We start from the raw sequence: 25,944 nt of genomic DNA on the forward strand, positions 1-25,944 counted from the left end.
CAGTCTTTAGGGAGAGCAGGGGAGGAATCTCAGGGGGAGGGAGATGCCTTGAAATACGTATGTGTGTGTTTGTGTCTGTTGTCCTCGTTTTTCAGACTTGGTGTTTTGTTTTGGGGTGACATGTTCTACTTGGGTCAGGCTTCACCTGGTATTTCATTTTTCTTTATTTCATGTATGGGTTTTATCTCCCACTTTGGAGTTCAAAATGGAATTCAAGGGAGCTATTCCTTGCAGGTGCAACCTTAGATGCAACATCTCTACAGCTTAGCTGGATGAAGGATTCTGGGAGGTGTAGTCCTAAACATAACATTTTTTTTATTGTCTGGGTAGGGAGGAGTAACTTTGGACATTATCAGACAAGGGGAATTGGAAGTATAATCCAATGGCAATCTGAACGCAATCATGGGGTTTAACGTTATGGCATGATAACCCACTACGCTCAAATTTGGGCAATGGGAAGTCAGTCCGAACGCAATCATGTGGTTTCACGTTATTGCATGATAGACTGCCACATGCAAATTCAGGCAATGGCATGCTATTTTCAGGCAATGGGGAGCCAGTTCGAACGCAATGTGTTTTCACGTAATTGCGCTAAACTAGTGACTTTAAGTGAATGTGTTTTGGCCCCACTTTCTTTTTCATTCAAATTTAAGAGAAATTCCTCCCGTGTGATGAACTCCTTTGTAATCTCTAGATTTCATTCACATATACACAGTTTTAAAGCAAGCAAACAGCGTATCTCTCAGATTTATCCGGGATGCAGTTAATCACTATACAGAACGATTTACAAACAGAATTTAGGCTGCTGCCACACTGAGGAATGAATGCAGTTGGACCCCACTTTAACTGCTATGGCACAATGCTGTGGGATCCTAGGATTTGTAGTTTGCTGTTGCACCAGAGCTCTTTGACAGCGAAGGCTAAATATCTACAAAACTCCAGATCCCAGAGTTCCATAGAAGTTTTGTCCCAAGGGTTGGGGTCCCCCGGTGCGGTCACTCATGGCATTACCCCCGCATGGACCTTCTCCCATACAGAGTAATGCTCTTTTGGCACTAATGCTACTCGTAAGTCATAATTCCCATATACCACTGAATGTAATGCTAACAGTTGTGATGTAAACAACCAGCAAAATTAAAATTATACCTTCAGATAACAACATCATGAACAAAATCTACATGTATTTACATAGAGGGAAGATTTGGTTAAAGTGAAATGCTTTTAAAGAAAAAATTTAAAAGAACAATTTAAAAAAAAAATCAAAAATAATTTATTAAAGTTTATTAAATACAAAACATATTTTCAAAAAAGGCATTATTTCATTTCATTCTGTTAGTTTGTTGTTTATAAATGACAGCAAACAGTAAACATTTGTCTATATGTTATGACTTCCTTCTCCTTGGTTAATCGAGTGCTAAAAAGCTAAAAAGCAGAAAGAAAGCAACAACAGTTCCCTCTCCGTGTATTTTGTTTTTCAACTTCAACATATCAACGTTCTTTATAATAACTTGAAGTGTACCAGGACTTAGGTGCCTTTATGGCAGTGTAATCCTTGTAAGCCGCCTTGATCACTTTTTATGGAAAGGCGGGGTAAAAATAAAAATTATTATTATTATTATTATTATTATTATTATTATTATTATTATTATTTATGGCAGTGTTATGTCCGTCTTTTTAAACAGAAGCTTGTTAAAGTTTCCCTATCAGATTTAAATGTTCTAAGTGATTTACTTTCTATCATATTTGTCAATCTATCTAGTTCTATGTTGTCTAAGGATTTTAGTAACCATTCGCGTATTGCTGGTAGTTCCTTTGTTTTCCATTTTTGTGCTATAAGGATCCTGGCATTTTTAATTTTTCATTGTTTTTAGGGAGCCCTCCTTTCCTCTCCGACGGAGCTCCACCTCACTCCCATCCCAGCGTCTCTTAAAGCGTTCAAAGAGATACAGGCAAATGCCACAATCTTTCTGCCCAAATACAGGTGTTTGAGCAGCAGTGGTGTCATCCCTTTTTAGGGTGTCACCTGGTGCAGTCTGCGCACCCCTAGAGATGCCACTAGCATTGAGCCATGGCAGTTAAAGCGGTGTCAGACTGGATTAATTCTGCAGCGTAGATGCATCCCATGGAGCATCATGTGCATTTGGCAGATCATGCAGGTGGGGAGGGCGATATCAAGGAATGTGACCTAATAACACATTTTTCACCTTGTTAGAAAGAGTGACTGCAAGGGGTTTGCTGTCGTTGCTGTTGATGTAAACTGCCTTCACATCTCTGTCAAACTGCATTCATTCTGCAGTGTAGATGCAGTCCTAGTAAATGAATTCTCAAAACATTTCAGCTTCCAATGTGAAGTCAAAGCCTTTCATGTCTAGGATCCATAGTTTTTTGTGGGTTTTTCAGGCGATGTGGCCATGTTCTAGAAGAGTTTATTCCTGACCTTTTGCCAGCATCTGTGGCTGGCAGAGTCTGCATTCTCTGAAGATGCCAGCCACAGATGCTGACGAAACGCCAGGAATAAACTCTTCTAGATCATGGCCACAGAGCCCGAAACCCCCCCCCCCCCAAAACCTATTTCAGCTTCCATTTATTGGACACCTAAGAAGGAAGAAGCCAAACCTTTTGGTAAATAATAATAATAGTAATAATAATACCTTACCCTCTCGTATTTTATCTCACATATAATCTTATATTAAAGCCATTCACGTTTAAATCTTGGATCCCACATTGGGGAAAAAAGTGGGGTATTAAATCCATTAATAAATCCACATTGGCAACCATCACTAAATCTCTGGCAGTGAGTTCTGCACTTTGTGCATTATATGATGCTGGCCGCTGGCCATCCTCCTGGGAAATTCTGCAAATTACAACTTTTCCAAGCTTTGCAGCAACTCACCACAGATACAACAGGCCCCTCTTGCCCCACTTCCAGTAAACTGGGCAAACAACAGAAACAACAAACTACGGCTTATCTTTTCTCCAACTCTACCGGAGTTAAAGAAAAATTCAAAATGGCACATAGTCAAAATTCCAGACCCAGGGAGGAAATTCCTGAATGCTGAGAGATTGCTAGGATACCTTGCAAGACATATTCCTTTCTGGGGAGCTTTGGAACATGTTTGCCCACTGCTGCTATATCTGTCCTTATGCCTTTTCCTCCTATTATCTATTTAAAATAGTTTAGAATATTTGTATCCTATCCTGTATCATAAGATTCCCCAGGAGGCTTGCATAAAATCAATTTAAACAATTTGATACTGAAAACAAAAGAGGAAATTAAGAAGAATCTGAAAGCATATTAAACCATGTTCCTGTCTCAATATTAATGAGAGAATCGTAGACTCGTGGAGTTGGAAGAGACCCCAAGGGCCATGCAATCCAACCCCCTGCCATGCATGGACTCACAATCAAAGAGCCCCCAACCGATGGCCATCCAGATGGGGTGAAAGGATGCAGGCTTGCCTGACCCTTTAACCCAGGGGTAGGCAACCTTTTTGAGCCGGGGGCTGGGTTGCTGTCCCTCAGACAACTGGGGGGCCGAAGCCAAAAAATAAATAATTAAAGAATTTTTTTAAAAATTAAATATATAAATAAACCAGGACAAATGTAGGACAAATTTTTCAAATGGAAGACACTTTTTTTAAAAAAATGGAGGACACGCAAAAAAATTTGCTGATTTTTTAAAAAATGTTAATATAAATGCATGTTTCTGAGGCTTCTATAGACAATTGCCCCCCAAAGGCCCCGGCGGCAATCGGCGGCAGGACCGGGCTGGGGCCGGTCCCAAGGTCTCACCGGGCCGCATCCGGCCCGCGGGCCGCAGGTTGCCTACCCCTGCTTTAACCAATTGGGAACCATTCTGTTTCTCCATGTTCTGTTCTGACAGTGGCTCTTCTCCTAAGTACAGATTCCCCATGAAGATTATCAGATGTGCTGGGACTCCCATGTCTTTAAGTGCGTTGCAAAGCTTTTCATGATCTACTCATTCTCAAAGGCTTTGCTATAGTCCATAAATAAATAATAATAAAAATAATAAAAAAAATTATTTCTATACCGCCCTTCTGTATAATCAGGGCGGTGTACAACATCATAAAACATCCATACAACAAGTACACTTAAAGAATTAAAATACAGTAATATGAAACATTAAAACAATCTAACCAACTTGCCACTGCTGGCAGGGGTGGGGGGGAGAATTAATTGGGGCATATGTCAGGGAATGCTAACCTGAACAGAAAAGTTTTAAGCCCCTTTTTAAACTGGGCCAGGGAGGTGGCCGAGCGGAGCTCATTGGGCAGAGAATTCCAGATGGTCAGGGCCGAGATGGTGAAGGCTCTCCTAGACGTGGAGGCTAGCCAGGCCCCTGGGACCCTCAATAACTGCTGCCCAGATGTTCTGAGAGAGCGGGGCAGATTGTATGGGGAGAGGCGGTCCTCAAGGTATCCTGGGCCCAAGCCATTTAGGGCTTTATAGGTAATAACCAGCACCTTGTATTGCGCCCGGAAGCGAATAGGCAGCCAGTGCAGATCTTTGAGCACTGGTGTTATATGGCTAGCTCTGGATATGCCAGTAACCAGTCTGGCTGCCATATTTTGCACTAATTGTAGCTTCCGGGTATGGTACAAGGGCTGCCCCATGTAGAGCGCATTGCAGAAGTCCAAACGAGAGGTTACCAGAGCATGTACTACCGTTTCAAGGTGCCCCCGGTCCAGGAAGAGACGCAGCTGGTGAATCAGCCGAAGCTGATAACAGGTGCTCCTAACCGTCGTGTCCACCTGAGCTGTAAGGTGGAGGGACGAGTCAAGGAGCACCCCCAGACTGCGTACCGAGTCCTTCACGGGAAGCGTGATCCCATTCAGAACAGGTGGAACCACCGCCATCCCTGGGCCGGGGGAACCTATCACGAGCACCTCCGTTTTCTCTGGATTCAGACTGAGTCGGTTTTCCCTCATCCAGCCCATTACCGACTCCAGACAGGCCACGAGAGGAGAGATGCCATCCTCAGTCACTGCATCAGTCGGAGACATAGAGAAGACTATTTGGGTGTCATCAGCGTACTGGTAACCCTGCGCCCCATGTCTCCGGATGATCTCTCCCAGCGGTTTCATGTAAATGTTGAAAAGCATGGGAGACAGAATGGCTCCTTGAGGGACCCCAGATGTAAGGGCCCTCTTATCGGAGCACACGTCTCCCAGCTGCACCATCTGGAACCTCCCAGAGAGGTAGGATCGGAACCACTGGAGCGCAGTGCCCCTGATTCTCACCTCTACCAGGCGCTCCAGAAGGATACCATGGTCTATGGTATCGAAAGCTGCTGAGATGTCCAAGAGCACCAACAGGGACACGCTTCCCCCGTCGATGCCCAGACGGAGATCATCGACCAAGGCGACCATGGCAGTCTCAACCCCGTAACCCGCCCGAAAGCCAGTTTGAAATGGGTCCAGATAGTCCGTATCGTCCAAGATCGATTGAAGCTGGATTGCAACCGCCCTCTCGATCACCTTCCCCAAAAAGGCAGCAGCGAAACTGGCCGATAATTGTTATGTATCAGGGAGTCGAGGGAGGGCTTTTTTAACAGCGGTTTTACAATGGCCAATTTTAAGCTGGATGGAAATTGCCCGTCCATCAAAAATGTATTTATAATCCGGTGTAACAGTGAAGTTACCACCAGTCCCCCCTGAGCCACTAGCCATGAGGGACAGGGATCGAGAGAGCAGGTTGTCTTCCGAACACTTCCAAGGATCTTGTCCACATCATCGGTACTAACCAACTCAAACTGATCCAGTTTAATAGAGTCCACGGAGGCGCTGGACGCCTCTACTCTGGGTTCTGCTCTAATGCCAGTGTTAAGACCTTCGCTTATCCGAGAGATTTTATCCGCGAAGAAGTTGTTAAATTGGTCACAGCAGGCCTTAGAAGGTTCAAGGATCTGGTTCGGGGCAGGAGGGAGCTGAGTTAGCTCCCTGACTACCCTGAACAACTCTGCTGGACGTGACTCCGCGGACGCGATACGAGCACCATAGAACGAGTTCTTAGCTGCTTGTATCGCCTCTCCGTAGTCCTCCAAAAGGCGGTCTAGGAGAGTCTTGTCGGCTAAGCGTAGGTGTTTCCGCCAGCGATGCTCTAGCCGTCGCAGAACCCGCTTCCTCGCCCGGAGATCTTCCGTATACCAGGGCTTTCACTTGGAAGCAGGCCTGAGAGGGCGCTTGGGATAAAGCACATGCTGATGTTCTTTTGGAGTTCCCTGGCACACTCCATTAGCCATCATATGTTTGCAATGTGCTCCCTAGTGCCACTCCCTTTCCTGAACCCTGCTTACACCTCTGGGATTTCTCTTTCCATGTTTGGTTGGACTCTTGTGTTGCAGAATTTTCAGTATAATTTTGCTTGCGTGGGAAATTAATGCTATGGTCCTATCATTGCTACAGTCTTTTGTGTCTCCTTATGTCTCCAGTGACTTAGGCCCTGTTCAGACTAGCCATCTGATCTCAGAAGCTACACAGGATTGGCCTTGCTTGCAACTTGGATGGGAGACCATCAAGGTGAAAGGCCACAGATCTTCGGGTAGGGTTGCAAAAGAAGCCCCCCACTCACCCTGAAATCTTGCAGAGAATCCAGCAGAGCTAAAGAGTACTGAACTAAGCGGACGGAGGATCTGACTTTATATCAAGCAATTTTCCCATGTGTGGAAGATTCCAGGTTCAATCCCTTGCATCTCCAGATAGGATTGGGAAAGAATCCTGCTTGAAAACCTGGGGCCCATCCACACTGCACAATTGGGAGTGATACCATTCCACTTCAACTGCCTTGGCAACGTCCTATGGAATTCTGGGATATCTAGTTAGCTAAGGGGCTGTTCAGACAGCCTCGAAGGAACGGCATGGAGTCACCTCTGTTTCAGCCTGATTGGGGCCACAGCAACTGCATGCCGCAGTCCCAATCTGTCCTTTCCAGGGCGCAAAAAAGGAGCAACAAAAAGCACCATAGCCATGTTGGAAAGGGTGCCATAGCCATGTTGCCGCAGCTTGATGGCACACCTTCGGCACTGTGTCATATGGATGCATGATGCCGCACACTGTTTGGAGTGGCATGAAGCGCCATGGCACCCTGGGGGCAGAGTTGGGACATGCGTCATGTGGATACAACACCCTGACTGTGCCCTCAGGCCAGCCTTAATGGCTAGATGCGGTCAGGCAGCGTCTTGTCAACTGTTCCAAGAACTGCAGACCTTCTGCAAACGGGAAGACTGCTACAGATTCATTTCCCAGGGTGCCTCTACACTGTAGAAATAATGCAGTTTGACACCACTTCTACAAAATCCTGGGATCTGTAGTTTTGTGAGGCAGCAGAACTCTTGGGCAGAGAAGGCTAATGACCTTGCAAAACTACAACTCCCAGGATTCCATAGGATGGAGCTATGGCATTTAAAGTGGTGTCAAGCTGCATAAACTACAGTGTAGAGGCACCCTCAGAGTTAATAATAATAATAATAATAATTATATGCATATGTATGCTGTAAACCGCTTTGATCATAGGAAAAGCGGTATACAAATAAAACATATAATAATAATAATAATAATAATAATAATAATAAGTTTTATTTATAAACCGCTATTCTGTGTTGATCATAGCGGTGTACAGGTAAAAATTGCAATATCAAATACAAAATACAGGATAAAAATTGCAATACATAAATAAAACTTCAATAAAAACATTTCAGAATACAGATTAAAACCATACATCAAATCCAGGCCAGCTAAATGTGCTCGGTAATGCTGTACATATAGAGGGGAGTCATATATCATCAAGGAGCATTGGGGAAGGCTTGCCGAAACAGGAAGGTCTTGAGTCTCTTTTTAAAGAGATCCAGGGAGGTGGCGGAGCGGAATTCCTCAGGGAACTGGGGATGTTTAGCCTGGAGAAGAGAAGGTCAAGAGGTGATATGATAGCCCTGTTTAAATATTTGAAGGGATGTCATATTGAGGATGGAGCAAGCTTGTTTTCTGCTGCTCCAGACAACAGGACCCGGAGCAATGGATGGAAGCTCCAGGAAAAGAGATTCCACCTCAACATTAGGAGGAACTTCCTGAGAGTAAGGGCTGTTTGACAGTGGAACACACTTCTTCCTCAGAGTGTAGTGGAGTATCCCTCCTTAAGCAGAGGCTGGATGGCCATGTCGGGAATGCTTTGATGGAGAGTTCTTGCATGGCAGAATGGGGTTGCACTGGATGGCCCTTGCAGTCTCGTCCAACTCTACAATTCTATGATTCTATGATCCTCTCTTAACAATGTAAAACCATATTCTTCAAGATTCAAGGCAAGGTTGTTAGGTCTTAGATAATTCCACAAGTTTGCAAATTTGCAAATTTGTTAGGTCTTAGAGAACCCCACAAGTTTACAAATTTCAAACTTGTTAGGTCTTAGGGAATGCTACAGGTTTGCAAATTTGCAAATCTGTTAAGTCTTAGAGAACCCCAGAGATTTGAAAATTTGTTAGTTTATGGGGAACCCCACAAGTTTACAGATTTCCAAAACTGTTAGGTCTTAGATAATCCCACATGTTTGCAAATTTGCAAATTTATTAGTTCTTAGGGAACCCCACATGTTTGCAAATTGGGGCAAATTGCTTTTTAAAAGCATCTGTCAGGGTCTTGGTGCCATCCTGAGGCGTGTCATTTTCCCCTCCCAGCTTCACCTTAAGGCTTCTCTTCTGGTCTCAAAGGCCATGGTACCAGCATGTCCTCTCCAACGTCACAAAGGCCAGACTTTTATTTGTCACCAAAATCCAGGATGGCAACCCAGTTTTCCGTCTCCATACGAAAGGCCTGCGACACACTCCTTCTTAAATCTCTTTCTTCGGAGAAAGGACGCAAAACAGATGTAGAGCTGCCAAATCCTCAGCAGGTCTGTTGTTAACGCAGTGGGTCCTTTCCAGAGGAGTTCAGGATTTGGCCTGCCATCAAAGGAGATGTTTCATTCTCCCACCTCCTTCCTTCTCTGTTTTTCTTTCAAATCTTAAGTGATAGTAGCTGTGAATGGAACCACTGCAAGGAAATGCATTTGCGACTCAAAGAAGTAGCAACGCAAACAAGACAAAGGGGTGGAAAGAGGTGTATTTTCTTTGTGTTTGGAAAAATGAAATGGTCTGATCTTAGGATGAACAGATGTCCTCCTTTTCCAGGACATGCCCTCCATTCCAGCCTTCTGTCCAGGAGGAATAAAGAAACATCCTCCATTTGGAGCAATGTTGAAGCAGTATGAATTTATATTTATATGAGTGTTTGAGCTTTTCTTTGCTAATGTCTTACCTTTTTCATGTATGTCCTACATTTTGCCGTGCCTTTTCCTCCTTGGAGGTTAGGACATCTGGTCACCCTGCTCATAGATTTCTCATTATAGAATCATTGAGTTGGAGGGAACCTCCAGGGCCAGTTAGTCCAATCCTTGCTTTTCAGGAATACCCAACTAAGGCAGTCTCAAAAGATGGCCATCCAAAGTCTATTTGTTGTTGTAAACTGCCAGCAGGTGACTTTCAGTTTAGAGCAGCCCTATGGATGTGAGATCTCCAAGACCTCGGTTATCAGTAGTCCTGCTCAGGCCCCGCAAACCCAAGGCTGTGGCTTCATTGATGGAATCAGTCACCCTGTAATGCGGTCTCCTTCTTTTGTGTGGTGTGACACACAGTGTCATGCCACCCTGGGGGTGGAGCCTGGGTGTGCGTTGTGTTGACGCTACGCACCGACTCTGACCCCAATCCAGCCCAATCTGCCAGTGTGCACAGGGCCTTAGTGAGCTGGCTTGTCTGTAAATTATAGTAACGTATGGTTACCAGATCAGAACCATCCCAGCTTCTGAAACCTCAAGAAGCTTCCTTCCATTGCTTCCAACTTAGTTCAAAGTGCAAAAGTAACTTGCACTCCATAATAGGTGGAATCTTAGTCTTTCCAGGAAGTTCAGGCAAAACCAAACTGCTTTAGCCTTTCCTCACTTGTGTGTTTTTCCTCATTAATGCCTTTTGTGATCTTGCCCGCACTCTGATGTCGCTCGGCTAAACATGTCCTGGTTTTCCTCCGTGAAAAGTTGGAAGGCATGGTAAAACACTTTGAGAGATTCTTTCATCAGGAGCAAGGAGTGGTCTCAGAGAAAGAGAAAATATGCCGAGGTTCAGTGTCCGTTCCGCTGGAAACAAGTTCCATCATGCACAGTTTTTGTGAGAATTTTCCCACCATAAGCTGTGTCAAGTCCATTTCTGCAAACTTCCCCCTTCCCTCACGTCTCTTGCATGCCTTCTCTGTGTGGATTCTTTTTGTCTGTACATAGGTTCATGCACATTTTTCAAAATTAAATATATGTACCGTATATACTCAACTATTAGTCGATTTCATGCATAAGTCGAAGGCAGGTTTGGGGGCCAAAATTCTATATTTTGATATGACCCGTGGATTAGTCAAGGGTAAAACTTAGGGGCATGTGACATGGATAAAGCAAAGGAAAATGATGCCAAAGAATTTACAAAATCCCAGCAGACATAACTGCTTATGCTCACAGTAAAGGCTGGATAGATAAGAGAGCAGAGCAAGATCAGTGCTTCCAGAACAGATTGCACTCTTGACTTTCACCAAGGAATGGTTCCTTTTTATATAAGAGTTAACTTATAGTGCATACATTGACTGTAGATAAGTCAAGTCAAGTTTCTTTGGTTAAATTTTTGACTAAAATTTCTAGACTTATACATGAGTATATACAGTATATGTATATATTATGTACACACACACACACACACACACACACACTTGTCCCTCAGTCCTTTGCGAATGGCAAGCTCCGAGGGACAAAAGGCATTCAATGGGGCTTGAATATTTGTGATTTTTCGTTTTTGCGAGGGGAGGGTCCAGAATGGATCTCCTGCAGAAACAGAGGGGAGAATATTTAAAAATGTTTGTTATTGGATTTTGACCTTTTCTTAAGAGCATGCATAATGGTGAACATACTTTTTTTTCCTTTTGGAATTACAAAGCAGTCCTGGAAAGATACATATCTCTGATGGTAAATGGTATCCGTTTCTGCTTTTGTTCCAGGAAAGGCTGGAAGGGATCCAAAGATCATCTAATCCAACCCGCTGCCAGTGCTGGAAATCCACAGTTGGTATGCAATAATAGATTTTTAGCATTCAGAGCTAGCGTAGTGGTAGTAGTCTGAGTATTAGACTATGGTCCAAAACACACTGCCGAAATAATCCAGTTTGAGACCGCTTTAACTGCCCTGGCTCATTGCTAGGGGATCCTGGGAACTGTAGTTTATTGCAGCACCAGAGCTCTCTGACAGAGAAGCCTAAATGTTTCATAAAGCTACAAATCCCAGGATTCCCTAGCATTGAGCCAGGGCAGTTGATGCGGTCTCAAACTGGCTATTTCTGTAGTGTGTTTTGGACCTATGACTCTGGTAACCATAGTTCGAATCCCTTGCTCATCCATGGAAACCCACTTTGGCAAAAGTCACACTCTCTGTCTCAGAGAGTTGCAAAGGCAAACCCCCTCTGAACAAATCTTGCCAAGAAAACCCCATGAGAGGTTCACTTTAGTGTTGTCATAAGTCAGAAACAACTTGAAGACACACAACCTCAGGGGTACTTTAGTGCTAAATTTCCTGTATTGACAGGGGGTTGGTCTGGATGACTCTTGTGGTCCCTTCCAGTTCTGCAATTCCATGAGTCTCCCTTGGACAGCAGGAGACCTCGAAAACCCAGCTACCAAAATAGCCCAGCTTTTTGCATCTGCTATTTTTCCCCCACTGGAATCGATCACATGAGGATCAGGATCGATTTCCAGTGGAAACTATGGACATAAAGCTTGAATCAGGATTTGGAGCTTTTCATAGTGGGAATGGGGCCTTACTAGACCACAAGTTGAACATGAGTCAACAATGTGATGCGGCAGCTAAAAAGGCCAATGCAATTTTAGGCTGCATCAATAAAACTTTAGTGTCTAGATCAGGCGTAGGCAACCTTTTTGAGCCGGGGCCCGGGTTGCTGTCCCTCAGACAACTGGGGGGCCGAAGCCAAAAAATAAATAATTAAATATTCTATATATATATATATATATAGAATATATATATAAACCAGGACAAATGTAGGAAGACACTTTTTTTTAAAAAAATGGAGTACATGCGAAAAAAATTGCTGATTTTTAAAAAAATGTTAATATAAATGCATGTTTCTGAGGCTTCTATAGACAATTGCTCTCCAAAGGCCCCGGCGGCAGGACCGGGCTGGGGCCGGTCCCAAGGCCTCGCCGGGCCGCATCCGGCCCGCGGGCCGTAGGTTGCCTACCCCTGGTCTACATCAAGGGAAGTAATAGTGCCACTCTATTCTGCTTGGGTCAGGCCCACCTATAATACTGTATCCAGTTCTGGACACCACAATTCAAAAAGGATGTTGAGAAACTGGAGCCATGTGTCCAAAGGAGGGTGACTAAAATGGTGAAGGGTCTGGAAACCATGAAGCCCTATGAGGAACGACTGAGGGAGCTGGTGATGTTTAGCCTGGAGAAAAGAAGGTTAAGAGGTGATGTGATAGCCCTGTTTAAATACTTGAAGGGATGTCGTATTGAGGAGGGAGCAAGCTTGTTTTCTGCTGCTCCAGAGACTTGGACACAGAGCAATGGATGCAAGCTCCAGGAAAAGAGATTCCAGCTCAACATTAGGAAGAACGTCCTGACAGTAAGGGCTGTTTGACAGTGGAACACATTCCTTCCTCGGAGTGTAGTGGAGTCTCTTTCCTTAGAGGTCTTTAAACAGAGGCTGGATGTCCATCTGTCAGGGATGCTTTGATTGAGAGTTCCTGCATGGCAGAATGGGGTTGGACTGGATGGCCTTTGCTGTCTCTTCCAACTCTATGATTCTGTGATTTTAGTGCCACTCTATTCTGCTTTGGCCGGGCCTCATCTGGAGGAATACTGTGTCCATTTCTGGGCAGCACAATCAAAAAGGATGTTGAGAAGCTGGAGGGTGTCCGGCAAAGAAACCTAGGGAAGGTGAGGCTCCAATGCCCGGCTGTGCTGAAGCCAAGAGGCCTGAGAAACAGAGAGCAGAGGTGCCACATTTGGGTACCAGATGGAGGGTGTGCAATTGGCAAACTGCTACGGGTGGCAGAAGGTTGGAAGAGCCAGCCAAGTTTCTCCCAGGAAGCGCCTGTACTTGTGAGATAAAATCGTGCTGGTATTTGCTGATCAAATGCCTTCCTGCGCATCCAGTCGAGATTTGTGTGACTCTGTCTCCCCTTTGTGTTCAGAAGCTGCACTTGCAACTCATCCTTCTTTTCCCAGCCTTTGACAGCTAGATGCTTGATTGACAGGCAAAAACCCAACAGGAGAAGTACTCCCTCCTCCTGTGGATTATTTTCTATGCTTCCTTCATGGAGCTGAATTTGTGCAGCAGCAATAATGATGGCAGGGTTACCATGGTTTGTCCTAGAAAACCAGGAAAATCCTGGGTTTGAAGGGTTTGAAAAATGTCCCTGCCAGCTGGGCCAGTTGAAGAAGCCACAAACTTCAAATCCCAGAATGTAAATGGATAGCAGTATTTAAACAAACAACAACCTGAAATACAGTGGGACCTTAGGGATTGGTTACAGGACCCTTCGATACTAAAATCTGTGGGTGCTCAAGTCCCATTATATAGACTTGCATAGTCAAATGGTGTCCCCTTATATAAAATAGCAAAATCAAGGTTTGCTTTTTGGAATGTGCATAATTTTAGAATATTTTGAAGCCATGGCTGGTTGAATCCATGGATATGGCGGGGAGGGGGGGGCTGACTGTGCGCATTGTTACATATCAAAATGTGTGCGGGAGGCTTTTTATAGGTGGGTTTTGGTTTTGTCTTTTTGATAAACCACCCCAATCCTATCTTGCTTGCTTTTTTCCCAGTTTTGTGGAAGAGAATGATGGCGACCCTAAATGATGATGCCAGTAACAACAAAAATCCACCAAACAGTGATCTCTTTATTGGGCCCACCAAAATGCACAATATACATTTTTTAATTATATTTTATTGAGTACAAATAAAATACAATTACCTTTTTAAACATACAATAATAATTTTATCTATTTTATATCACTGTATTCTATCCTCTTCTTCTTATATTTACTTAATCTCATAGATTATACATTCAACATGTATATTCATCTTTCGTCGACCAGCCATCTATCTTAATATATAAATCATCTCATATTTATACATTTGACGTTTGGCCGTATCTTGATTACAAGTTAAAACAGAGCTATAAACAAATTTAGAACTCAAGATTATAATTACAGTTATCAAAGTATAATAAATTTCCAAACAAAATGCACAATATACATGTTGCAAGCTTTCATTTAAGGCACAGATCCATTGCACATCCAACTCCTTTCCTTTTGCCTTGCCAGGGAGTGATGCTCCGGCTTTAGTGTCCCGTCGGCCTCCAAAATGATGTCCGGATTGCCGGAGGCCCTGAGCCGGCTCAGGGCGAATTCTCTCCGCAGCTGCTTCAGCCTGGCCGGACCCTCGGAGTCCACCATGGTGACCGTTCCCTTTGAGGTGGACGAAGTCCGGATCCTGAAGGTTTGCTTCTACAGCAACAGCTTCAACATGGGCAAGAACTTCAAGCTGGTGAAATGCACCGTCTTGACGGAGATCCGGGTGAGCCTGGCAGGGCACTGTACAATTTAATCGTCAAGGTTGTATCCTTGGGAAATTTTAGTTTAGTGGTGATTCAGAATTCTCTGTTAGACAGGCCAATAGGTGTAGTTTTGGGACATGCACCAGACCAGGAGTGGACAAATCGTGCCTCTGCTGCACCTTCTCTGGCCTCTGGATCCAACTTTTGTGACCCCTGAAGCCTCCCAGTGGTCCGCCAAATTCACCAACCCACCCATAATTTCCCCTAAAACCATTCATCAAATCCCCCCGTGCATGAAAAATATGTGAAAATACCCCCTTGCACTCCACTCCTTGCAAGATCTCCATAATCCCATACTTCCCCCCAAAACCTCTGTTTTCCTCTGAGGTCCCTCTCAAAATGGTGACAGGAAGTGCTGTCATTTTGTGAAGGACTGCTGAGGAAAATGTAGGTTGACGGCTTGATGTTTGCAGAGGGAGTGCAGCCCACAAGGAGGTCGGGGTGGGAATTGGTCCAAGCCTCCCATTCAGTTGCCCACCCTCCACTAGTCCAGTGGTCCTTCAGGTATTTTGGAACGCCACTCCCAGAAGCCCCAACCTGCTTGGCCAGTGATCAGGGATTCTGGAAACTGAAGCTCAAAATATGTGGATGACTGAAGTTTGAGCATCCCTGGGTGACATGGAGAGGGTTTCTTAATCTTAAACCCACCAAATTAAGTCCGGCTCTTCAGATTGCAGAAAGCAACCTTCCCCAACCTAGTGCCTATCACAGAATCCTAGAGTTGTAAAAGTCCCAAAGGGCCATCCAGTCTACTCCCATTCTGCCATGCAGAAACTCACAATCAAAGTATCCCCAACAAATGGCCATCCAGCCTCTGTTTAAAGACCTCCAAAGAAGGAGACTCCACTACACTCTGAGGAAGGAGTGGGTTCCACTGTCGAACAGCCCTTACTGTCAGGACATTCCTCCTAATGTTGAGCTGGAATCTCTTTTCCTGTAGCTTGCATCCATTGTTCCAGGTCCTGTTCTCTGGAGCAGCAGAAAACAAGCTTGTTCCCTCCTCAAGATGACACCCCTTCAGATACTTAAAGAGGGCTGTCATATCAGCCTTTAACCGTCTCTTCTTCAGGCTAAACATACCTAGCTCCCTAAGTCTCTCCTCATAAGGCATGGTTTCCAGACTGTTCACCATTTCAGTCGCCCTCCCCTGAACACGCTCCAATTTGTCAACATCCTTTTTGAATTAGATATGTTAATAATAATAATAATAATAATAATAATAATAGTTTTTATTTATATCTTCCCGCCTCTCCCAATGGATTGAGGTGGGATCACAACAGAGTTAAAAACAATTACAATATCACAACATTAGTTACCACATAATTAAAACCACAGCTAAAAACATGAAACATCAATCAATCACCGGGTCAGGTGCTCTCATTCCATACCAATAGTCTTCATAGGAGGTCAGGAGGATATGCGCGGCGAAAGAGTTCTGTCTTTACCGCCTTCTTGAACATTTCCTAGGATGTAATAAGGCGAGTCTACAGTTCCTATCATCCCCTATGTCCAATGGCTCCAGTAGCTGGGGGCCATGGCAGTTGTGGTCCAAAACCCCTGGGGTACACCACCAGGATGGAGAATATTGTGCAAAAGCATTTGCAATCAAGTTTTGCACGTGGAGGAAATATTTCAGGTAGCAGTGGCTGGTGGCTTACAAAACAGTGGATCAGTGAATCAATCCTGGGTTCTAGTACAAAGTTTAAGGGAGGTCAGTTAGGTGCTGGACCCTATCCCCTTGTTAGAGATCTCATACATATAAAGAGTAGGGGTCGGAAATCATGCCTGTTTCCCCTGAAATAATCTCTTTCCCTTAGGGAGCCCCTTTCAAGTTCCTACTAAATTCCAGATCGGATTGGCCGTTCCCAGGACCCCTCCAATGCCACTTGTCTGAGGTCTCCAAATTCTGTCTTTTGGTCTCCCTCACCCTGCAATAAATTTTGTTCGGATGTTAAGCTGTCAGGGCGAAGAGATTTTGCATGAATGTGAGCTTGCAGATGGTGCTCAGAGCCATACGAAAGCCTCCGGAAACATCCTGTCATGGAGGAGTACATGACAGAACATTCACAGAGCATATGCGCCAATGCCACCTCAATTTTCCCTTCCAGTGCAAAGAAGCACCAAATGATGCAATTTTTTAAAAATAAAATGAAATTTTCTTACCCCTCGATTGAGAAGCTATAAGTTTCACAGTTTGTTAAAGAGTTTATGGATGCATCGAGTAACCAATATCACATTATATTTAAAGAATAGTGATGAGAATTCCTCACATCCCTACCAATGTGTTCCTTGTAGGCCAGGGTCACCAAATGTGCTCCTTTCCAACCTTCTGTACAGGAGGAATTCCAAAATATCCTCCATTTTGAGCATGACTAAGAAGTCCATTGCGTATCCACATTTGCTGTTCCCCTTCAAGACATTTATCTATTTGACCGGCTGTCCTTGTTGCAAATAGGGAGAATAGGATGGTTCCCTCTAAAGTTCTTTTTTCTAGGAGCATTCAATGGACAAAACTCGCATCCAAAGCCCAGGATGATTTTGTTTCTTAGAGAGGAAAAGGACAGCAAATGTGGTGTTAGGCGATGGGCTGCTTGAGGACACACTGCAAATGCTGAAAGGGTCTTTCCCCCCCATTAATTTCAGCACAATGGCCAAATAAATGAATACTGTATTTTCTGGCATATAAGACTACTTTTTAACCCAGGAAAAGCTTCTCAAAAGTCGGGGGTTGTCTTATACACCGGGTGTCATCTTATAGGGCAGGGGCTGAAACTTCCGAGCTGGACTGGAGAATTTGTGGTCCCTGCATATAGTGGGGGGAGCTCAAAAACGGCTGCGGCCACATCCCCACCATATGTGGCGATCATATGAAAGCAGCTACTGCTCTGATAGTCTTGGAGACAGGAAGCATTGGGCAGGCAGGGAGAGCTGACCAATCCAAGCAGGCTTTGTATACATCAAGGTTTCCTGCTAAGTACCTGCATGTCATAAGCATTTGAATTTAAATTATCATATTGAAATCAAATCTGATGTTTTTTAAATTTTTATTTGGTGTGTGTTGGAAGAGGGGTAGTCTTATACGGTGAGTATATCCCAAACTCTATATTTTAACTGGAAAAGTTGGAGGGTTGTCTTATATGCCGGAAAATAATTTAAATGTAGACTTGGTCAAGGGTTTGTTGTTGGTAAAGTACAATTTTAAGCCTTTGTCTTCCTCAGAGTTCTCTAAGTATATTGCAAACCAACGAGACATTTTAATGAAGGTAAGTTCATCTGAAAAATATGGTTGAGTACATAATAAAATATAGTATATGTATTATATACAGCTATTATATATATATATATATATATATATATATATATATATATGTTTTTTTATTATGTACTCATCCATATTTTTCTGGTGAACTTACCTTTGTTAAAAGGCCTTGTTGGCTTGCAATATAGTTACTGAATTAATATAGCTGTGAGAGCCAGCATAGTGTAGTGATTTGAGTGTTGGATGAGGACTCTAGGGACCAGGGTTCAAATCCTGACTCAGCCATGGAAACCCCCTGGGTGACTTTGGGTGAGTCACATGCTCTCAGCTTCAGGGGGATGGCAATGGCAAACCTCCTCTGAAGGATCTTGTCAAGAAAAGCCCATGCTTTTGCAATGTTCTGGCACCATTCGGATGTCTTTATGGACAAAGACCTTTTCCCCCAAGTTTTTACACATTTTCTGATCTGTTTTCTTCTGGCTTAGGTATTATGGTAAATTATTTATGCTGGATTTGCTGCTTTTGGGTTATTTTTATGTATTGGTAATTTTCTGTGGTTTCTTTTCATATTCCATTGCAAAAAAAGAAAAATAACCGAAAAACAAAACTTGTTTGAAGTCAGGGTATAAAATGTAATATTAAACAAATATACAACTGAGATTCATCTTGCTATAAACTTAAGGGGGGATATATAGGCAGTCTTGTATATATTGAATAAATATGTGGGGAATCAGTGACCAAAGCACAAATGTGATTAGCATAAGCCCCTCCAGGAAAAGTCCTCAGTCATCTCGTATATACAAATCCCATGCAAGAATAAGCAGTGAACTGCCTTGAGCTAGACTGGAGTGTATGGATAAGTAAATCAAGTTTGGCTTGAAGCCTCACCAAAGTCTGGGCAAAGGTATGAGTTCCAATACCCATTTTTCTCTGGAACAAACCAATGACACCATCTTCCACCCTGCAATAGGGTTGCCATAAGTCAGAAATTACTTGAAGGTACACAACAACTGCAACAATAAAGCTGTAGATAAACTACAGTGAGATTTGGTTCCAGCATCTCCTGTGGGCACCAAAATCCATGGATGCTCAAGTCCCATTAAATACAGTGGGGAAGTAAAATGGTGTTCCTTATTTTTAAAAAATGACAAAATCATGGTTTGCTTTTGGGGATTTATAGTTTTAAAAAATATTGTTGTGTGCTTTCAAGTCATTTCCAATAGTTTCTGACTTATGACAACTCTAACACAAACCCTTCACAGGGTTTACTTGGAAAATTTCTTCAGATGGGGCTTGCCCTTGCCTTTCTTTGAGGCTGAGAGAGTGTTATTCTTAACTATTCTCAACTTAACTAGCAAGTATTAGACTAGGGTTTATGAAGATGATAGTAGATAGATAGATAGATATTTTCATAAACCTTAGTCTAACACTTGCTAATGAATAGTGGTTAGTGAATATATATTATATAGACATATCATTTCATAAGCGCTAGGCTAATACTGAGTTAAGTGGATTCTGGTGTTTTCTCTTTTTCAATATTTCTCAACATCTGGAAGTTCTTCCTAATGTTTAGTTGGCATCTCTTTGGTAATATGAATACCTCTGGATCATCTCCTACCAACCTGAGGAACAGAAAACAAGTTTCCCCCTTCTTCTGCATGAAATCCCTTTAGATATTTTAAAAGATGGCTATCACATCATATTTGCAGATGGCCCTTTGTGTGTGTGTGTGTGCGCGTGTCTGTTTTTATCTCCCTCTCTGCCCAAATCTAATCTGCTCTCTCCCATTGCAATGGCCAATTTGCAGGAGGTCATCCAATCCATCTTGCAGAGCGGGCGGATCGGCCCGGATATCCAGCTCTCCGAATGCTACGCTTTACGCCTGAAGCATGTGAAATCGGATGAGATCCACTGGTTGCATCCAGACATGACGGTGGGCGAAGTCCAAGAGAAATACGAATGTTTACACATTGAAGCCGAATGGAGGTATGGAAGCGTCTCAAAGTTTTCTACCAATCCTCTACATGTATGTGTTTGTGTGTGTGCACACAAAGTGAAACTCACCACCACCAATTTCTTCATCATCTTCTTCTATTACTTCTTCTAATTTCTTCTGTTACTTCTTCTGTTTCTTCTAGTTCTTATTCTGCTATTTCCTTTTCTTTTTCTATTCACGATCAACAGATCCAGTAGATCCAATACAAAACTCAAACATGAAATTAAAAACGACATCCAAAGGGAATAAAGGGTACAGTAAAAGCAAACAGCCACAGAAACCAAATGGATGACTTGTCACACTCTCTCAGCCTCAGAGGAAGGCAATGGCAATAACCTTCTCTGAGTAAAACTTGGCAAGAAAACCTTAGGATAGTGTTGCCAGAAGTCAGAGTTGACATGAAGGCACATAAGAACAACAAAATAATTACACTTGACTGCTATGTTATAATGAGATCTTTGTAAATGATGCATTTATAGCTGCTGAATTTGTTAATTTTAGAAAAAGCAAATGTGTCTATTAAAAATTCACCTTCCTGAGAAATGTGGTTTTAATGAACAAAAATGCAAAATGTTTCCAGACTTTCAGAGGTGAGTTAAGTTATAGAAAAATGAGAAATTGCCTCATACCAAGTCAGGTCAGGTGCATATTCTCTCAAATTTAACTGACTGGCAGGTTTGGAGAAAGGTACTTCTTTGGAATATAATGGCTGAGATCCCCCAGACCATGATTCTGGGAGTTGTAGTCCAAACAAGTCTGTTTTTCTAGTTCCAGTCCAAACTATAACTTTTGCTTCCTTTAAGGTATGACCTTCAGATCCGTTACCTCCCCGAAGACTACATGGAACGTTTCCTCGAGGACCGGACGACGCTTCTGTACTTCTACCAACAGGTGAAAGAGCCTTTGGACTTGTAGTTACGCATCTTCCTCAACCCCTGTTTAACTTATTACCCAAAATGCTGGGGTCTGGGGAGAACACTTCCAATTGCTATGCTTTTTAGGGGGATTTGGTACTTAGCTCAAAGGAGAAATATAGTACGATTGGGGCAACAGCGACCTCGGGCTCCAGCCCAACTATACCAGATCCGCAATCACACAGAACTCCGGAGACGTATCAAATAGGTTTATTTTATTAAAGGTGCTAAGTAAAATACACACACGCACACACACAAGGACTAGGAAGCAAAGGTGGGAAAGGTGAAGAGATGTAAGACTTTGCCAATGGTAATAGGCTATTATTATTATTATTATTATTATTATTATTATTATTATTATTATTATCTTTATTTATAAAGTGCCGTAAATCTACATGGCGCTGTACAAAACCAAGTAAAATCAAGAATATAAAAGCCTGCCTATGGCGTACAATCTAAAAGTTAAAGCAATAAATTAAAAACATCATATGAAACAAGTTAAAACAGCAATATCCACTATTGAGTCAAGGTTACCTAGAGGGATCTGGATTCTAACAGAAGAGGATCTGGAATGGAGAGAGGACTCAACAGCTCCCATAGTAAGTGGGAATGGTGAACGTATTGAGGTGCTTAGCCAAGTAAACCTACAGAGTGTCTCATAGAATCATAGAGGTGGAAGAGACCGCAAGGGCCATCCAGTCCAGCCCCAATCTGCCATGCAGGAACTCTCAGTCAAAGCATCCCTGACAGATGGCCATCCAGCCTCTGCTTAAAGACCTCCAGGGAAGGGGACTCCACTACACTCTGAGGAAGTCTGTCTGCAACTGGACCAAAGCCGAAGAATGGCCAATCAGGGACTGATATTTATACTAAAACTCTTGCCTGGAGGCAGAAACCAAGGGTTCAAAAAGGTTTAATTCACTCTAAAATAACTCTCAGGCAGGAAAGAATGATCTGAAACCAGACTGAATATAACGCAATGGATGATTTGTGCAAATATCTCAGACAAAAGGGATTAGCACACCAGTTCTCAGGTCCTTTGTTTGACCATGTGCTTCCAGTCCCATTCCTTAGCCATAATCCCTTCACTGGTGGTGCAGTAGTTAAATGCCTGTACTACAGCCACTCACTCACAAACCACAAGGTTGTGAGTTCAGTCCCAGCCAGGGGCTCAGGGTCCACTAAGCCTTGCATCCTTCTTTAGGTTGCTAAAATGAGGATCCAGCTTGTTGGGGGCAATTGGCTTACACATTGTAAATTGCTTAGGGAGTGCATCAGTGCACTGATATGCAGTATAGAAATGTATTTGCTCTTGCTATTGCTATTCACCCCCTGAAGGCATAAATGGATTATGCTGGAAATTCCACTGATTTTCTTAAGGTGAATTCCTTCCTGGACCCTGGTTAGCTCTAACCGCATTTGCTTTCTGCACACGGGTCTGGTGTCCACAATGGGGTCATGCTTGAGTCACCTACGCCAATTTTATTAGATTTATATGAAATAAGGAGGGGTGAATGGGGCTAAATCTTGGGGTAACAAAGTCAATGTAGCCACATGTACTCCCATTAATAGATGTTGGAGAACTATATGCTTTCCAATGCACGCAGAGCATTTTGTATGTTCTTGTCTCCTTAGAAAACCAGTGCTCTTCTGCTGGAAGTGTGCAGGTCAGATCTGAAGGTCCAGGACTGCAGTTCCCAGATCTCATGGACATCAACTTGGATTATTCTGCAGTGCAGATGCAGCCTTTGGGGAAGAGCATCATCTTAAAAATTAACCCCATGTGTTCTCGCCCCTTCCTGTCTATGGTAGCCGCATGTGTTTGGGATGCAAAGCAGAGCTTGGAAAACTTTCTTTGTTTGAACTACAACTCCCATGTGTTCTTAAAAGTGTTTGCACAAGTGTTCAGAACACTTTGAAGCATAGTCTTGGAGTGTCAGATTTGAGTTGCACACTTCCAGCAGAAGAACAGTGGTTTTCTAAGGAGACAAAAACATAACAAATGCTCTGCATGCATCAGAAAATACACAGAACTCCCATGTGTCCTTAAAAGCAGTGTGTGCACAAGTGTTCACAACACAGGAAGGAAAAGTTTGTTGTTTTCTGTTCAAAGTAGAGCTTGGAAAGTTTGCAGCCAGAGAAATATTTTCTTATTTGTTAAACTGTGTTTTTAGTATTCTTATTTGAAAAGCATGCCTGAGCAACTCTGTTTTCCCCTGCAGCTCCGGACGGAGTACATGCAGCGTTATGCCAGCAAAGTGAGTGAGGGGATGGCTCTCCAGCTAGGTTGCCTGGAGCTCAGGTATGTACTAGCCACTGGCTGGGTGCAAGCTCATAGGAAAACCTTGGACAGAGGCCTGTCATCATGCATAAGAAAGGCCTGTCCTAAGCAAAGCACCCTTCTCAAACATCAGAAAGAAACTGATGAGGCTGCAAGGCTGGTGTAGGATTGCCAGAGTGAAAACTGGGGAGGGTTCCTGTACATTTAGTTTAAGTTGCCAGAGTGAAAACTGGAGAGGGTTCCTGTACCTTTAATTAAAGTTTCCATCATGAAAACTGGAGAGGGCTGCTGTACCTTTAAATAAAGTTTCCATCATGAAAACTGGAGAGGGTTCCTGTACCTCTAATTAAGGTTTCCAGAATGAAAACTGGAGTGGGCTCCTGTACCTTTAGTTTAAGATGCAGAGTGAAAACTGGAGAGGGCTCCTGTACCTTTAATTAAAGTTTCCATAGTGAAAATTAGAGAGGGCTCCTGTACCTTTAATATATCTGCAGGAGAAGGAATTGTAGCTTCTCATTCAACCAGGCAATAAGCAGCACCTGCCGAAATTCCCTGTTCTGCACAACCATTAAAGGTACAAGACCTGTCTCCACTTTTCACTCTTGCAGCCCCAATTAGAAGAGGAACAGCTCACATAATCCCATGTTGGGAGAAAGGTCAGATGTAAATCCATTAAATGAAATAAAGAATAAACAAATAACAAAAGGAGGGTTCTCACGAGTCCAGAGTCTCAGGGCCTGACCCTTCTTCCCCATTTCTCAGGATGACGGGGGGAATCTCAAAGGGAAGAGTGCTGTCATGAAAAATGAGTGTATCTATATATTCCTCAGTACTTACAGTAACAGTGTTGAATCTGATCTGGAGTTTAATATTTCAGGTAGTTATCTAGGGAGCTGAATCTATAGAGGCTAAGGTTTGGATAGCTCTGTTTAAAGTTAGAACTAAAATGCAGAATGGATGTACCACTCGCCACGGGAATGCCATCCACTAGTTGTCGCTGGGTGCCAGCACGGCTATCTGCTCAGCTGACCTTCCATTGCAGATCACTGTAGGGCCACTGGTGTGGCAGGCAGCTTGGCCCCTGTGAAGGATTTTCTGCACAATTAATATTTGTGCATCAGAATACTATTTCCCATGCAAAAAGTACTGTTTCTGCACAGAATATGCTGAAGATTCTGCATAAAATGTGCACATGGTTGATTTGCATAGAAAACAAAATTTTCTGGGCAGCACTTAATGTTATCGCAGGGAAATATTATTATTTTCTAAACAGAAAATGTGTTTTTCATGCAAAACAACCCCATAGAAATTTTGTGCAGGATAAGTGATGAACTGTGAATTTTAAAAATCGCATATCTTTCAAAGAGCTTCTTGTCGCGGGAAGATAATCAATGAAATTGCGTGTGGAAGAAACTGTGTGATGAATTACATCCCTAGCTCATGTGCTCCTGTTGTCTGCCATGCGCAGTTTCAGACATGCTCTGTATTTCCCACACTTCTTTGCAGGAGGTTCTACAAGGACATGCCCCAGAACGCTCTCGACAAGAAGTCCAACTTCGAATTCCTGGAGTACGTAGATGAAGATGTGCCTTTTCTCTGTTTCTACTTGGGTCTCTCTTCGCTTTTCTCCTTCTCCCTATATGTGTGACACTGTCTTTGTTTGTCCCTGTGTGACTGTCTCTATGAACACTACCCAAAATCCTCTTGGGGTTTACATCATTGTAAATGGGCCTACATCTGCATGGATTAAGAACTACATAGTTGTGTAACATCCATACTGAATAGAAGGCTGCTCTTACATTACTACAGTGGGCTCTTGGTATCCACTGGGGTTTGGTTCCAGGACACCCCTTGGATAATAAAATCCATGGATATTCAAGTCCCATTAAATACAATCGTGTCTCTTATATAAAATGGGGAAATCAAGGTTTGCTTTTTGGAATTTATAGATTTTTAAAACATTTGCAAGCTGCAGATGCTTGAATCCGTGGATACATAATCTGTGGATAAGGAGGGATGACTGTACTAGTCTCTGGAGCAGCAGAAAACAAGCTTGCTCCATCCTCAATATGAAATCCCCCCAAAGCCCTTTATAAAAGTATTTGAAGGTATGTCATATTGAAGATGGAGCAAGCTTGTTTTCTGCTTCTCCAGAGACTAGGAAACGGAAGAATGGATACAAACTAGAGATTCTACCTAAACATTAAGAACTGCTTGACAGTGTAACACACTGCTTCAGAGTCTCCTTCTTTGGAGGTCTTTAAGCAGAGGCTGGATGTCCATCTGTCGGGGATGCTTTGATTGAGAGTTTCTGCATGGCAAGGATTTGGACTGGATGGCCCTTGAGGGCTCTTCCAACTCTATGATTCTATTGTTATATTACATAGCAGAGCCAGCAAAGTGCCCAATGCTTATTGGTGTCCATTGCTCAATGGAACAATGCACAATAGGACACAATTAATATTTTGGACTGGCCACTGTCAGATTGGTCAATCCTGTCATGTTTTAATTTTAATGTTTTGATGAGCCCGGATGTGCAGAGGAATTAGATGATTCAATGCAGTATGGTTAGCCCTCCACATTCACAGCATTGACTTTTGTGGGTTTAATTATTTACAGATTTGATTAAAACATTCTCTCTAGGACTCTCTTGGGCCTTCAGTGCAATTCTGCCAGAAGTTGGCCAAAGAGTTGTGCTGGAGTACTAGAGATTACAAGAGAAAATGCTTCTCTAGGCATCTGTAGGTTCTCCAGCGTCCTTCTGTGATCAGCTTCTGG

The 25,944-nt window shown here is 43.1% G+C and overlaps 2 protein-coding genes across 10 annotated transcripts in view; one reads left to right on the forward strand and one right to left on the reverse strand.

Annotated features, from left to right (window-relative positions):
* The window catches only part of LOC121919807 (protein FAM71C-like), a 1,121,343-nt gene that overhangs the window by 577,501 nt on the left and 517,898 nt on the right, over positions 1-25,944 (reverse strand). The window lies entirely within an intron of this gene.
* PTK2B (protein tyrosine kinase 2 beta) overlaps positions 1-25,944 on the forward strand; it is a 121,057-nt gene that overhangs the window by 42,408 nt on the left and 52,705 nt on the right. For 5 of the 9 annotated variants that reach the window (XM_042448599.1, XM_042448606.1, XM_042448615.1 and 2 more), the window contains 5 exons: positions 11,076-11,142; positions 19,783-19,961; positions 20,775-20,862; positions 23,108-23,187; positions 24,673-24,735. In XM_042448599.1, coding sequence (XP_042304533.1) covers positions 11,076-11,142; positions 19,783-19,961; positions 20,775-20,862; positions 23,108-23,187; positions 24,673-24,735 — 477 coding nt within the window. Of the gene's footprint in view, positions 1-11,075; positions 11,143-14,423; positions 14,677-19,782; positions 19,962-20,774; positions 20,863-23,107; positions 23,188-24,672; positions 24,736-25,944 lie in introns of all 9 variants that reach the window. The other 4 variants (XM_042448667.1, XM_042448633.1, XM_042448639.1 and 1 more) reach the window with 2 other exon arrangements.

This window comes from Sceloporus undulatus, chromosome 1, assembly GCF_019175285.1.
Source record: "Sceloporus undulatus isolate JIND9_A2432 ecotype Alabama chromosome 1, SceUnd_v1.1, whole genome shotgun sequence".
Taxonomy (NCBI): Eukaryota; Metazoa; Chordata; class Lepidosauria; order Squamata; family Phrynosomatidae; genus Sceloporus; species Sceloporus undulatus.